At 39.3% G+C, this 15,257-nt stretch overlaps 2 protein-coding genes across 2 annotated transcripts; both read right to left on the reverse strand.

The window, feature by feature from the left end:
• Positions 1–1,893: 1,893 nt before the first annotated feature.
• Positions 1,894–4,393, reverse strand: LOC141783731 (homeodomain-interacting protein kinase 1-like). The gene is made up of 2 exons (XM_074661187.1): positions 4,086–4,393; positions 1,894–3,520 (listed from the first exon to the last, which is right to left on the reverse strand). The coding sequence occupies exons 1-2, from the start codon at positions 4,217–4,219 to the stop codon at positions 1,942–1,944; spliced, it is 1,713 nt and encodes a 570-aa protein (XP_074517288.1). The 5' UTR covers positions 4,220–4,393; the 3' UTR covers positions 1,894–1,941.
• A 6,606-nt stretch (positions 4,394–10,999) lies between these two features.
• On the reverse strand, positions 11,000–13,325 carry LOC141783603 (low affinity immunoglobulin epsilon Fc receptor-like). The gene is made up of 6 exons (XM_074660996.1): positions 13,165–13,325; positions 12,937–13,056; positions 12,441–12,704; positions 12,187–12,350; positions 11,415–11,560; positions 11,000–11,312 (listed from the first exon to the last, which is right to left on the reverse strand). Exons 1-6 carry the CDS (start codon positions 13,220–13,222, stop codon positions 11,165–11,167), a joined length of 900 nt encoding a protein of 299 aa, XP_074517097.1. The 5' UTR covers positions 13,223–13,325; the 3' UTR covers positions 11,000–11,164.
• Between the last annotated feature and the right edge of the window lie 1,932 nt (positions 13,326–15,257).

Genomic DNA, 15,257 nt, shown 5'->3' on the forward strand with positions numbered 1-15,257 from the left:
AATAAGGATTAGGAGTAGAACGGGCATTCCCATTCAAATCAACGTAGCAGGATGGTCAGAGCGGCGGCAATTTTTATGCGTACCGTTGCCATAGCGGGCTGACTTCTGTATAAACTAAACCGACTTGTAGCAAGTCACGGACTCAATGAGGTGAGTTTTTGCAGTAACGACTAAACGAGCAGTGGAGTAGTAACGTTACAAAGCACAGAGAGCCAGAGTAAATGAGTCAAATTAACAACTTCATTTTTCATCCACACAGCAAAGAGAAGCACATTGCCATTGCAACATGAGTGTCAACTTTGTTCAGCTCGTTTTCTGTAACGAGTGAGGCGTTAAAGCATGGTGAAATTAGCAAGCTAGTAAGCAACAAACACCAGACTTTCCCCCTTGAGACCACTGTTCATGTCCCGTGTGAAATGTAGTCATTTTTAGCCAAACCTGATGTTTTTTTTTACCAAACTTAACCCAGTAGTTTTGTTGCACATTTGTTTTTGTTGTTTCAGTTTACAGTGTTAATCACGTCAATGCGACCGTAATCCAGGAGAAAATATATTTAACCTCAAAACGTATTTTGGTTATGCAGTTTAGTTCTATGGGAACGCAATTTTGGTGGAGACTGGCTTCCGGGAGCTGCGTTCGTTCCAAGCCTCCAGGAAGAGCACCGGACTGTGAAGCAAATTTTCTTTAGCGGCCGTACTACACCTTTTGTGTCCATCATGTGATGCCATTTGGCCCAAAAAGACTTTTCCCCATAGACTTACATTAGGAAAGAGACGTCTGTAACTCAGCGGATCTTTTTTGTTTTTAGGTAAATCAACTTCCCAGTATGAAAACTTGAATAACCCTTATTTAAATCATTAGGTCCTAAAAGTTGTAAAATGCACTAATAGCTGAATAAAGAGTTATTTTCCTTCCTCCGTTCATGTGAATGAGACCCAGACCGAGGCTGGAGCAAAACTTTACGGCTCCGCTGACTTGTGTTCTGTTGTCACCATAACAACTAACAACAATCGCCATTTTCTTTTGTACTAGTCAAATTACCTCAGCAAACAGTTGAATGACCCTTTTACTCCCATTTTATTTCTATGGCAGAGACGAGCAAAGTATTTTGCTTTTTAATTCAGAGGACCTTTTGAAATTAGCATAGTTGCAATAATTCATTTCCTTACACAAAAAGTGTGGAGGTTTCAAATTTGCTTTACCTTCATTATTAACATTTGGTATTTGGTCTTTATCAACTTAAAACATCCACAATGTTTGTCTTTATTTCAAACACCCAAATGTGCAAAAGTTTTGATCCTTTTTCATTTGCTATCTTTTGCTTCCAGTACCTTCTTGCGTTGTGTAGAATACCTCAATAAATCAACAACTTTATTGTAATTTTTTTCTTTACCAACACATCATGCAGTTTGACAGGCATCATCAACATGTATCTCTAATAGCCTTATAAGCATAGCTGGTAAATATTTTAGGATCAACACAGTTAAAAATAGTTGCTTTCTCAAACTTTTATATTGCTCAGTAAATTCATAAAAAAAATCTTCTAAACAGAATGCAGATGAATCAAATCTTGTTCATCAAGGCCTGACTTTTAGATATTGTTTCATATCTATAAAAAGCCAAATGGCTTTGCACCTCTTAAGAGCTCCCAAATATTTGCTGAATATGATCCAGCTGAGCTTCTTAGGACATCTTGTTGTTTTTAATAGCCCTAATAAAACTCTACCATCAGGTTTAAGATTATTTTCCCATGGAGAAAGTAATGATGCTGAGTGAGTGTTGCTATGTGGTCAAATTACTTAAACATGTGTAGTTACTGTACATACTCCATAAATGAGTTTGCAAGCATTCTTATTTCCCCCTAAATTATCAATAAACATTCGGAATCATACATTTACATTTTTATGCTGACATTTTATTTTTGCTGTCAAGTCAACTTAACTAGTTGTGACATTTAAAGATGTACCGAACTCTTGCCTCCACCCTACTGAAGAATTTGCGGGTCCTCTGAAACACATTCCTTTTTTTCTTTTTCTTGACATCATCGGGTCCAATGGCGGCGGCAGCTCCGTCTTCTGAAGTAATGGAGGCTGCCGCTCCACCAGTTGAGGTAGCCGAAGCTCCGTCATCATTGGTGTTACAGACAACTGGCACAAAACCAGTGTCTGTATTGTCATCATAGGTAGCAGCAACAGACTCTTCTCCTTCGCTGAAACTTGTAAGAGATGAGTCGCCATCACAGGAGTCACTGGAGTCTGACTCGATATCATCTTCATCACTGACAGTAGAAGAGGATGATTCACTCTTTAAGCCAGCTGGAATTTCTCCCTCGCTGAAACTTGGCGTAGAATAGTGTCCATAACAGGAGCCACTGGTGGCAGACTCAATATCATCTTCACCGCTGGAAGTGTCAACATCTGCATCCTCACATCGCTCTTTCTTTAAGTAAATCTTGAGAGCCCTGGGGTCTGGCTCTTCATCGCTGGAGATATCAGTGCCTGAGATTCCATCACTTGAGTTTGAGGTCTGGTCAGATTTCTCTACGCTTTGCAAATTGGACATATTCATGTAGTCAAAGGCCTGGTCTGCGTATGAGCTGGTGTCTTCATCTACCAGGTGAGCCAATGTAACAAATTTGTGTAGTAGGGCTTCCCTGGGTGTGTCTCTCTTTCCAGCATCCAGATGCAGACAGGATTTTAGGAGGCTTAAAAATTCCATCCTATCTTCAAACTCAAGAGCGTCCGTTTTCTCTGGGAAATTCTGCACTGCATCCTCCAAATTCCTGGCTGTGTCGAAAAATTCCCATGCAACACGGGCTTTGTCACCAGTTGCGTCCTTGTACTCCAGTGGCGTCTTTAGTCTCCACCGTGGACCGCTGGAGCCCTCCTCCCTGCTGAAATACTGCCAGGTGTTTTTACCAGCATCCAGCAGGTGGTCCTCTGGCTGACCCAGCATGTGCACCATAGCTTTCATCCTACGATATGCAGATTTTCCACGGAAGAGGTTGACGCCAAAGTATATGAACGACATGACGCATCCCACTCCCCACATGTCAACAGCTTCAGACAAGGGGAGGCCTAAGGTCACCTCTGGAGCCCTGTGTGACTCAATCTGTATGGTAACCCCATCCTGCAGTTTGCTCACTGGACGGGCCAGACCAAAGTCGATTAGCTTCACCTTGAAGGGCTTGTTCCTGTGATTAACAAGCATTATGTTGTCAGGTTTCAAGTCTGCGTGAACAATGCCAATACTCTTCAGGGCTTCAAATGCTACGAGTAGCTGGTAGACCACGGGGCGAATTTCATTAAGCCTCAGTGGCATGTAGTTCCTCTCTTGCATCAGCTCCCAGAGGCTCTTGTCCAACATCTCGAAGGCCAGGCAGGAGAGTCGCTTGAACGTGAAATTTTCTATGAATCTCACTATGTTCTTTTTCTCTGGGTCGAGAACCCTGACTGCCTTCAGCATTGCCACTTCCTTGGCATAATTTTTACTCCAGTTGTGGATTTTAATTGCCACCAACCTATGGGGTCCGATCAGTGTCAATATTAACAAATGCACACAGAAGGATTCACAAATGTATTTTGTTATTTATATATAAATGACTCTCTCCACAAAAATATTTGTCACTGCACACAAAAATAGTTATCGTCGTACACCCTGCGCATGACGTAAATCATACCCCTGTGGGGGTACGCTCATGTGATTGGCTGAAAGGAAGGAGACATCTGATTGACTACAGATAATTCCCTTTTGAAAAAAATGCATTTGTAGATCGGTGCACGTCAGGGGAGGCTAAAAAAAAAAAACACACACAAATGCAGTGAAGTTCACAAATGACAAGCAGTTTGTAAATGCAGGTTCAACAGTTTGTATATAAATGTAACAACATCCAAATGTGTTTTTGATGAAAATTGCAAATACTTTTAAATACATATATTTGTGGATTTCTATTACATTTATTTAAAACAAGACATATTTGTGTGTGCATCAGAAATATATTTGTGGAGTGAGTCATTTATATATAAATCACAAAATACATTTCATTACATTCATTAATATTGAGACTGATCTGACCCAATACCAACCTGTTAGTTTTCAAGTTGACACACTTGGCAACTTTGCCATAGCTTCCTGCTCCATGAAGGTCCAATACTGTGTAGCGGGTGGACTTGCTGCAGAGTATATCATTCCTCATCAGTGTGGAAGATGAGGAAGACATTTTTGTAATAAAATATTTCCAAGTATTTTGCAGACGCAGTAATACACTTCTTACTCTGAAGGTTGCCACGACCAGATTGAGATGGAATTCTTGTTATGTGGAGTTCTCTTAATGATATCATTCAGTTCTGAGAGATTCTAAAGTCTAAATATCTGAGACAGAGTCTAGTCTAGCTACGTACGTTCTATAATTCTATTCTTCTTCTTTTTTTCTAAAAAAAAACAAAACAAAAAAAGCTTTATTGGCAAAAATGATAGTTATACTATTGCCAAAGCTAAATTTCAAATTGCCAAATTAAATTACAACTACTCTCACTCTCTCTCTTATTGAATAATTATGTTTTACACAAGAAAACAAAATCGTCACAAGATAACAAATACACTTTAAAAAGTACAGTCCATTTTACACAAACACAGCCTGTCTTCTGTTGGTTATAGCCATGTTTGTCTTGTTTGTCTTCAGCTTTTCATCAGCAATAGTGCTGAGATATGGGGCTAGTGTATGAAAATAGCTTGATAATCACGATTATTTTGATCAATATTGAGATCGTGATTATTTACCGCGATTATTCATTGATTTTTAGGGACAACAGATATCTTTTACTGGACTTTAACATTTAAATAAACAGACTGCTTTCACTTCCATGTTGTGTTACATTCCTGCTAATGTACAAGTATTTGCATCAAAATAAGACTGATCCTGGGTGCCTGGTTAGCTCAGTTGGTAGAGTGGGCGCCCATATATGGCAAAGGCTCAGTCCTAGCCGCGGTGGCCCGGGTTCGCATCCGGCCTGTGGCCCTTTACGCATGTCATCTCTCTCTCTCTCCCCCCTTTCCAAGACTCTATCCACTGTCCTGTCAATAAAATGCTAAAAAATGCCCCCCCCCAAAAAAAACAAGACTGATCCTTATTCACAGTGCATCTCCTAGAATCAAAGTAAAATTGTACCAAAACATTTTACTCAAAATTAAAAAAAGCAGAGCACTACTCTCACTTTCACGTTGTGCAAATCTTTGCATTAGAATAATATTTAAAAAATAAGGTTCTTCACCTGAGTTCAGTGCATTTTTGTTTAAAAAAGTATATTACTCTTGTACTCTGGACTGCAGCCGCAACATTCAGTAATGCCAAAACATCTTCAACGCCGGCTGGCTGTCAGTTTAGGAAGCGCTTGATTTAATATGCAGCTGAGTTTTCTATGAGTGGAGCACACATTTTAAATGTCAATATCGCAGTCGATCATGTTCATTTAATTGTCGGAAGCCAAAATTGTGATTGCGATTAATATTCGATTAATTGTGTCGTCCTAACTTGTGTCGTGTTTTTAAAATTTTATTCCAATAGGTCAGGTAGTTTTCTTTTTTGATCATGTATAATTTGATCTGATTTTTGGTGCAAATTTGATGTCCTGATGCTAAGTAAGAAACATGTCAGACACTGTCAAAATCATACTTTGTCCAAACATTTCATAGCGGGAGTGAAAATTTCCTTCAGTATTAAAGAAAAGTTGAGACATTGGTATAAATTATATTTTCTGCCCATCATCTGTGCTTCTTTGTGGATTCTTCTATTGCAGTGCTGTAGCTCTGCTTACTGATCTGTTTTTCCCCTGCGCTTATATCTGTGAAGAGGAGGAGTGTGTCTGAATGTGAATCCACCCGTCGGAGCGTTGCAGATGAGAATTAGGTGTTGCATGGAAAACACAGAGGAAGGGTTGCATTAATGGAAGGTTTTGTATGTGTGTGCATGTATCCAACTGTGAGGGTGTTGCACTGATGTGGTGCTGTAGTAGCTCAGCATACGGTCTTTTCCATTCTCACAAAGCTGTTTTGTGTAGCAGCTATGTGGGGTTTTACTAAGGCACAGTGCTTTGAGCTATAGTTTAACATACAATACAATACAATACAATAAAACTTTATTGTACACCAGGGTGGAAATTTGTCTTCGGCTCACCAAACACAGAAAACAACACACATTAAAAACCAGTTAGTAAAAAACAGAGAAATCTAGAACAAACAAACAGTGGTGAGCACGGGGTCATCAGCAGAAGTCAGACTGCAGTACTCATTCAGACATCAGCATGCTAACATGCCCTGCGCTCACAATTACCACATTCTGATGTTTGGCAGATAATCTTTATTATGGTCATCATCTTAGTTTAATGTGTTGGTATGCTAACATTTGCAACTCGCATTGAACATGAAGTTCAGCTGAGGCTGATGGGAATGTTAGTTTTGTAGGCATTTGGTCATAAATTGAAGTATTGGACACACTGAAAAAATTGACCTGATGGTGGCGCTGGATGAAATTTACGAGGATCATGAAAGTTATTACCCCTGAGGTAAACATGATGACTGTCAAAAATGTTACAAAATGTGACAAAATGTCATCCATGCAATAGTTGATGAGATATTTCAGTCTGGACCAAAGTGGTGGACCGACCGTGTGTTGCTATATCACACATAAAGGGTGAACACAATAATATCGTATTGAGCTGCACTTTACTTGGTGCTGACTGTTGGCATACAGTTAGAATAACTGAAGGTGAAAAATGCACAGAAGCATGAGACCAATCTCAAAGGTGTTTTATTCTTCTTAAAAAATAGTTTGCAGTGCCTCAATCTGTCTCTGATAATTGTCATTGATGGTCTTCTGCTGCTCAATTTGCAAGACATATTTGTACTAAAGCGGACAATGAAGTTGTATTGTAATGCACAACTTTTTACAAAATAGAAGTAAAATGTGTAATGTATTTATGTACTCTTTTGTTATGTGAACATAAATCTTTTCATTATGAGAAATATGTACGTAACATACAAATCATTTTTAAATCATTTAAACCATAAAAAATAATACTAAATATGCACATAAATATGAAATTATTTTAAACAAATATTTCCATATATGTAATAATCTTGTTCTACATCGAATGTACCTTAAAGTATTTTCTAAAGACATATTTGTACATTTTGCACAAGAACTTGCAGACTTTTTTCTGTGAAAAAGTGTCTATTCAGCTATCTGATGAAAGAGGAAGTTCACAGAAGAGGGAAGTTTATGTACTTTTTGTCAACTTCTCATAACCCCACCCGTATAACAGATTAGGATATGGTTATAAATTCCTGTTACGCAAGTTTTCCTGGACATACTGCAAGGAAGCATCCTGATGCTGACACTGCAAGGCCTCATTTTGAGGAAGGTGTGTTTCTGCTTCTGCTCCAGCCAACCCTGTAGCTCCCTCAGAGGCCTCTTGGTTGCCTCTCTTTCACACACCTTTTAAAAGGACAGCCTGTTGTAAGCTGTGGCATTTTTCTCTTTCCATTTTTTTTTTTAATTGACTAACTGTACCCTGAGGTATATCCCTTTAGGACACTCTTATATTCTTACTTAGTGCTAATCAGCACTTTCAGCAACCTTTTAGCAGATTTGTTTGGACACACACAGTCTTTCATCATAAACTATTGTACAAGAGGTTTCTTTTAAATATAATTAATAAAATTACACAAATTATGATAGCTAATTCGCAGTGATCAAATACATTTTTGCTCCATAATTCTTGAAGTAAAGTGTTACATTGGCTGTGTGGGTGGTGGTGGTGGTGTATCTCCAGGTTGGTTTTGGTGGGCTTGTTTTGTTTTCACTGTTTTGGAAAAATATTTTCCAATAAAGCTTTCATTTCAGGGTCCCTGCTACTTTTATCGGCCTGTGCCATGCTAATAATAAACCTTTTAAAAGGCACCGGTGTAAATTAAAACATATAAAATATCACCGCCTATCTACTCACTCCGTCCCCTCTTGTTTACATCATACTGGACTCGCCTACTAGTGGCTCTGACCACACAACCCATGTTATGATGTAATAATTTTCCATCTGTGCTGTAGTCATCATTTGAAAGCATGTCCGGATATCCTCTGGTATGGGTGCTCTGTCAATATTACAAAACTGTGTGTGTGAATATGTGTGCTTGCGTTCCCGCTCTCCTCTCTTGATATGTGAAATTGTCTTTAACGTTTTTGGGCTCTCTGTTATTTTAGGTGCAAATTAAAGCCATTACTGGTTTGAAACCAGTATGCTCAGACTGGAATGCCATATCTATAGATTTAACGACATGGTCATTTGAGGAACTTCACTCTTAAGACAAATGGAACAATAAACAAATCCAGATTCACAAAGTTTGCTTTGGTGGGTTCTCATGTGGCGCCCACGTTGGGAAAAGATTACAGTTTTTCTCAATTGTTTACACACAAATACTGGTACTTGACACACAATGACCACAACATGTAACTCATGCACCAACCACCTGAACCAATTCTGCTAAACTACAAGCACAATTCCTGCTTTACACTCAAATTGCAGTTCTAAAACACACTTTTTTCAGAACACTACACACAATTCTCTGCATTTGGCACAATTTTCATGAAGAAAATCTCGTTTTCACAAGGAACACACTGTCATTCAAAATTCTAAAGTCAATTGCCCTACTATGCACACTGACTCAACACATGGGCAAACACCTGTCACACAGTGTTACAATTAGCAATCAGTTGATGCTTTTCATGGCTGGATTCGACATGCTAAGCGATATTTCCCCCGCTGCTTGGCCAGGGAAAACATTGCTTGTGATGTGGGTGAGGTGCTGTGGCCAGACCGAAACAGAAAAGAGGATGCAGCATAGTTTTTTTTTCGTTTTTTTTACTGTAACTGTATACAGTAAATTCTTCTGTTGTTTTGTATGTAGACCACTGTATGTGCAACTTTGTGTTGGTTGGGATGTACACTGTGTACATTGTTTTTGTGGGGAAAATAAAATATATTTGTTACCGTGTATTTGTGTGTTCTGAGTATAAAAACAATATTCTAAAATATTTTACAACACACTTAAGTATGTACTGTCTGTAGTAAGTGTAACACTGAACAAAAAAAGGGCCTAAGTCATTATGATGAATGGAGAAGAAGTGTTTTCCATTCATCATAGTGTTTTACATTGAGCACATCAGTGTTCAACTGGTTCTTATAAATGTCTATTCATATGATGGTTTGTGTGTGTCATTTGAAAACAAAATACCATTTTGAGAAGAAATAACATTGTTTTGAATGTAAAGTTTAATTTTGCAGGAGAATTGAGGGGTTTTGCCCATTGTGTGTGTGTTTTTTGATTTGTGTGTAGAGTTCTGAGAGTATGAGGCATGCTTTCAGAAAATGTGTGTAAACAATCGAGAAAAACTGTAAGCAAGTGGGTGGCCGGGATGTTCTGTACATCTGAAAGTCTGAGTTGTGGGACATTTTGAAAGGGCAGCCAGGGGTCATAATGTAACCAATGTTATCAAGTATAGATCAAATCAAATCAAATCAATTTATTTTTGTATAGCGTCAAATCACAACAGAAGTTATCTCAAGACGCTTTATATATAGAGCAGGTCTATGACCGTACACCAGAGTTTAGAGACCCAACAGGATCCACCAAGCGCACTGTGGCCAGGAAAAACTCCCCGATTACTGGGAAGAAACCTGGAGCAGAACCGGGCGCAGGGCGGGCGGTCATCTGCCGAGACCGGCTGGGGGGATAGATAGATAGAGAGAGAGAGAGAGAGATAGAGAAGCAGCCACAATAGTAGCCTAGCAGCTGTAATAGCTAATACAAGTAGGACTGATAACACAAAACCAATAGTGGTGGATGGAAAGAGAGATAATACAACTATCGGAATTGATGTCATTGGGTCGTCCCCAGACGGGCTTTCAAGTGGAGCTTCCAGCTGTCTCAGTCCACCATACATCTGGCTAGCTCGCCAGCACTGTCCAGCATCTCTCCTCAGTACGTCCATGTGTGTTGGTGTGGGACGTCCCTGTGATCGATGCCCGTGCGTTGGTTCCCGCAGCATCAGCATGCTTGCTGGGAGTTCTTGATGTCTTTGGCAGTGACCGAGAATGGCATTAATAACTTATTTGCACCCCCCGCTGCTCACACATTTAAGTGTTGCTTTGAAAGAAAGATTCTTAATTTATTTTTTCTTAAGTTTTCTTAAATGAGTGTAACTGCTCCAAAGTAGTAAAATATAATTCATGCACTCAACCTTTATTTACATTAAGAATAAACACATAGAGGAACCTGAGCTCTATTTTTTTTTTTTTTTTACATGTACTCTTATGTTTACACCATAATAAGACTACAGTCTACAGCCATGCTAACATCAGCATGCTAACACGCACACAATAACAATGCTAAGATGCTGGTGTTTAGCAGGTATAATGTTTACCATGTTCACCAACTTAGTTCAGCATAACATGCTAACATTTGCTAGTTAGTACCAAATGCAAAGTATAGCTGCGGCTGATGGGAATGTCATTAGTTTTGCAGGTATCGGACAAATACAAATTTTAATTTGATGGTGGCGCTAGCGGAAAAAGTCGGGATCATCAAAGTCATTAGGATTCATCCTTTGACGATCGTGATGTCTGTACAAAATTTCCTGACATCCATCAAATAGATATTTCAATCTGGACCAAAGTGGGGGCCGACTGCTGCTAGCATGGCTAAACAAAGGAAGATATGACAGAAAATAATCATTAATATGAATAAAAGCATCTGTTGTATTAATCAAAAGCATCAATGTGTTAGTCAAGAGCATCACCTCTAATATATGCACAACTGTAAGATTAATAATGCCGTTAATGAGGTTTCTAAAACTGAATGATACCACTCTCATATCTGTTCGTTAAGTATGAAGCTACAACCAGGAGACGGTTAGTAACTGAGGCACAACTGCATTGAAGAACCACTGTTAATATATTCCATGTATTTATTTAAGACCAGAGAAACTTGCATGCAATCAATGCTGATATGGAAAATAACTGGGCCTTCTCTTCTCATATGGTGGTTCCAGCTTGTTTGACATTATGGAGGCAACTTCTTTGGGGAGACTCAGCCTGGATATGGCTCTCCACAGCTAGTTGGGGTCCATTTCACATAACCATTCCTTGTTTTCTTGGCAGTTTGCATCAAACCACGTTGCCCTAGGGTTGGCAATGTTCAAGACAGCTGCACAGTTCTCACCCACTTCTCCATGGTTGTTTGGCTCCCCTTGTATCCAGCACCTAAAGCAAGGCCCAAGTTATACTTAATAATAATCAGAAAGCACATGAGCGTTATTCTTTTAACACACAACAACGCTGCATAGTAAGTCTTAAAGCTCTTACCCTCCATCTTGCAGAGTCACATTATTTACCCACACCCATTTGCCCTCTGTGTGAATATCTGAAAGGCCAATCCAAATGCCCCCTGAAGTTTTCCACCAAGGTCGAATGCCTGAGTCCTGTTTAGGTAGGTACTCAAAAAGGTTGATCTAGATAAACAGAGTTTAAACAGCATCACAGTTTGTTACTTATACCTTTACCATATTTATTAGCAGTGCAGGTCTAGATAGCAACTGATAAGATGCTGAGGGGAGCATGCCTCAAAAAAAAATTTGCTTTCACATACCAACTTAACATTATCTATAGCTCAGGTCTTTTCATAGCAGATCATTTCAAACGTCAGGAAAAGCTTTGATGTTATGGCCGCAACCAGAGGAGTCGCCCCCTGCTGGCTATTACAAAGAATGCAGGTTTAAGGCACTTCCGCGTTGGCTTCACTTTTCAGATCCGGAGGTAGCCCACTGGTTTAACACTGTGGGCCTCAACCCCCAACCTGCGATGCTCTTAGTATCAGAAATCGCCTCTTTATACTACTTCAATTACCTTATATTCCTTAATGTTTCCACTGCAACGTGACTGTGTGGGAAAGCAGGCCAACTTAGTGGGTCAAACTACAATAACCTGTCATCTAAACACTGCCATGAGGCGTGTCTCACAGTTTGAAAACCTCTGCACTACAGTATATATAATAGGCCAACTGGTGCACATTAAAACATCAAGAATAACTCCACCACTCTTTGGTCTCTTGTTTTCAACCACATGATACTGGACTCACCTGCTCCTCCAAGTTATCAATCACAGCCAGATTGCCTCCACGCCTGACACAGTCCGCCCTGCTGTCTGCCCAGTTCTTTAAGGGACCGGATGCTGGTGTAGCATGGAAGTAGCACGATGTGTTGAATAAAAGCCATCCTGACTGGCACCGTCCACAACTTTCCACTGTTAAAAGAAGAAAATGAGTTAAAGTCACAACAAGTAGAAAATGTTTAATTCCAAAAAGCAAAAAAAAATAATGCAATAGCCTCTCACGTATATCAGATGAATCGGACTGCAGTCTTGCTCTCTCCACATCTAGTGTCTCAAGCTGCTTCTGAACGATGTCGCTGAGGGTCTTGTTCTGCTCTAACTGCAGTTTTAATTGCTGATGGCTCCTGAGCTCTTCCTCTAATGCTTGTTTGGCCTCTTCTTGAGCTTTAATCGCTTCAGTCTGCATTATCTGAAGTTGCCTCACCTCTATGATGAGCGCTTGTGCTGTTATTTGGTGTGGAGCGGATTCCTCACTGCCTTTGCCACCTGTGATGAGAAGAGGGCCACTTTATTCATCTTATAGGTGATTCGCAGAAAATGTGTGTATTTACCAAATCCTAACATTGAGTATTGAAAGGGTGAATATACTTGATCGTCTAAACTTGGTAAATATGTCCATAGCTTAGATAATGAATTGTTTAGTACAGTGTACTCCAAACTGACTCTAAACAAGTGAAGTATAGAGACACAACGCCTTCCTTGGATCAGTTGTACTCACAGTAAACCCCAATAACAATAGCAGTTAACATCAGAATAGTGTTTAGCAGTCCTAAACACACGATCACACATGGATACAGTGGAAGACTTCTGGACCCAACTCTGACCATGCGCGTAGATCCTGAACAAACAAGACACTTTGATGTAAGCTCAAAGTAAACAACAGATAATAACGCAAATATGTTTTCTAAAAATCATTATGAGGACAGTTTACATAATGCAAGCTTACCATTATTTCTCGTGTTATGGTGTAGTGTATCTGTGCTGCAGTCATCATTTGAAATCATGTCTGGATATCCGTCTGGTCTTCGGGTTTTTACTCAGAAATCCACCCCTGCATGTCACTTTTATCTGTGTGAGGTGGCTGCTCTGTCAATATTACAAAACTGTGTGTATGTGTGTGTGTGTGTGTGTTTGTCTGTAGTTGAATCCCCTTTAACCATTTTCTCTCTCTCTCTGATGTGAAAATGTCTCCTGAAAGCCTTTTCTTTTTGTCTCTCAGATTATTACAAAAAGACCCATTGATGCAAATAATGAGAAGTTCATTTAATGTACTTTTCATGTGACACACTGATACTGGATCCACGGTGTGCTGGTGACCTCTAATGTGCCGCCCACATGGGGCAAAGATCTGATCACATGGGTGGTCGGCGGTGATGTGATGCACTCTACGTCTAGTAGTCTGGATTGTGACCTACCAGTGGGTTGTGGGAGACTGTAAAAATGCTTATTCGTAACCCCTCCTGCTGCACACATATATGCACTATGTGTTGCTTTGAAATTAAATGACAGTTTCCCCTTTATACCACAGTAACCATCCCTCAAATGTATCTGATAGATTGCAAGAGCATTGCAGGTTTAATCCATGAGAACGACAGCTTTATGACAATATTGGATTTTTATATGATTTTTGTATCAATGTGATACCTTTCTACTCTGATTTGAGAGGTTGTTAATTTAGTGGATCAGCCAAAAACAGACATTCCTGTCTGGCTATATTATCCATTAACAGTTTTTAACGAATGAATGGATGAATGAATGAATCATTTTCATGCCTCGTCATTTACATAACCCATCCCTCATGGGATTATTCAGACGCATTAACTAACAACAAATCAAACCCTCCGGCATGTTCGCCCACCATCATCCAACAGCACAATACACCAGCATCATCCAAACATAAATATCATCCAGACATAATCGTGAACATGAAGCTCTCACAAATAATGCTCCAGGATATATCCCACAATGGAAATACAACAAATAAACAGTCACAGATATACAATCACAGTCCCCTAAGCACAAGACACATACATGACAAAAAAGGCATAAGAGTCTGAGGAATTAATCTATTGTATGTTACTCTTCTCCTCCTATCCCATGCTCTTGAGAGATATTCAGAAAATAGAAAACATTATCAAACAGATATTAAATCAAGGCTCCAGTCTCCACACCTATCAAATCCAAACCAGGAACATGAACTTTTTAAAATAATATTTGTTGTAAATCACGATATAAAGGACAAAATAAAATGAAATTAATTTCATTCTCAACCTCCTTTAGTTCACAATATGAACACAGTCGTTCGTCTTCAATTACCTCTGTATCTTTCTGTTTCGATATGTATGTAGTGGTAATATAACACTGAGCACAAAGTGACCTCTGACTTTAAGGCAAATTATTTTTTTTAATATTTTTCATATTTGTAATCTTTCTGAAATAAACAGTAAGTTCTCAATTTTGGCTTTTGCCAGATTTCCTCTGCCCATGATTGTATGCATTTAGCCCGGACTTGGCATTTAAACTCCTCCATTATACCAGTAAAATTATTCATAAAGTGACAGGATTTTTTTTACTCACCCCTATGGTAAGTGTCATAGGATCTGTAAAAATTAGTGTCACACTGCACCACATTAGTCCTGATAATTTGGTATCAAATTAAAATTGGGTACGGAAACTTTATAATGTGAACAGCTCTGTGTATACGACACTTAAATTCCATTTGCTACTCGTGTAACGTCTTTTATTTTTATTTAAAGTCGCTGGAGTAGAGCAATGAGGGGGAAAAAACATTGATAAGTATGTAGATATTTTTTGAAAACTCCAAAGATAGAGTTTAATTTGATAGTTTCCGGGTTTGAGCCAATGCCTATAGAAGGAGGCTAGGACATGGGTCTTGGGGTATGGGGTATAACGCATTGGCTCAATTTCAGCGAGTGCAGGCCATCGTATCGTAAATTCGTGAGCCTGGTTTGATAGCTCGGGGCTTATGCCCTTTTCTATCAATAGGGAATCATGGGAGGGAGGAGAGAGGAGATGGAG

The sequence above is a fragment of the Sebastes fasciatus genome, chromosome 15 (assembly GCF_043250625.1).
Source record: "Sebastes fasciatus isolate fSebFas1 chromosome 15, fSebFas1.pri, whole genome shotgun sequence".
Classification (NCBI taxonomy): Eukaryota; Metazoa; Chordata; class Actinopteri; order Perciformes; family Sebastidae; genus Sebastes; species Sebastes fasciatus.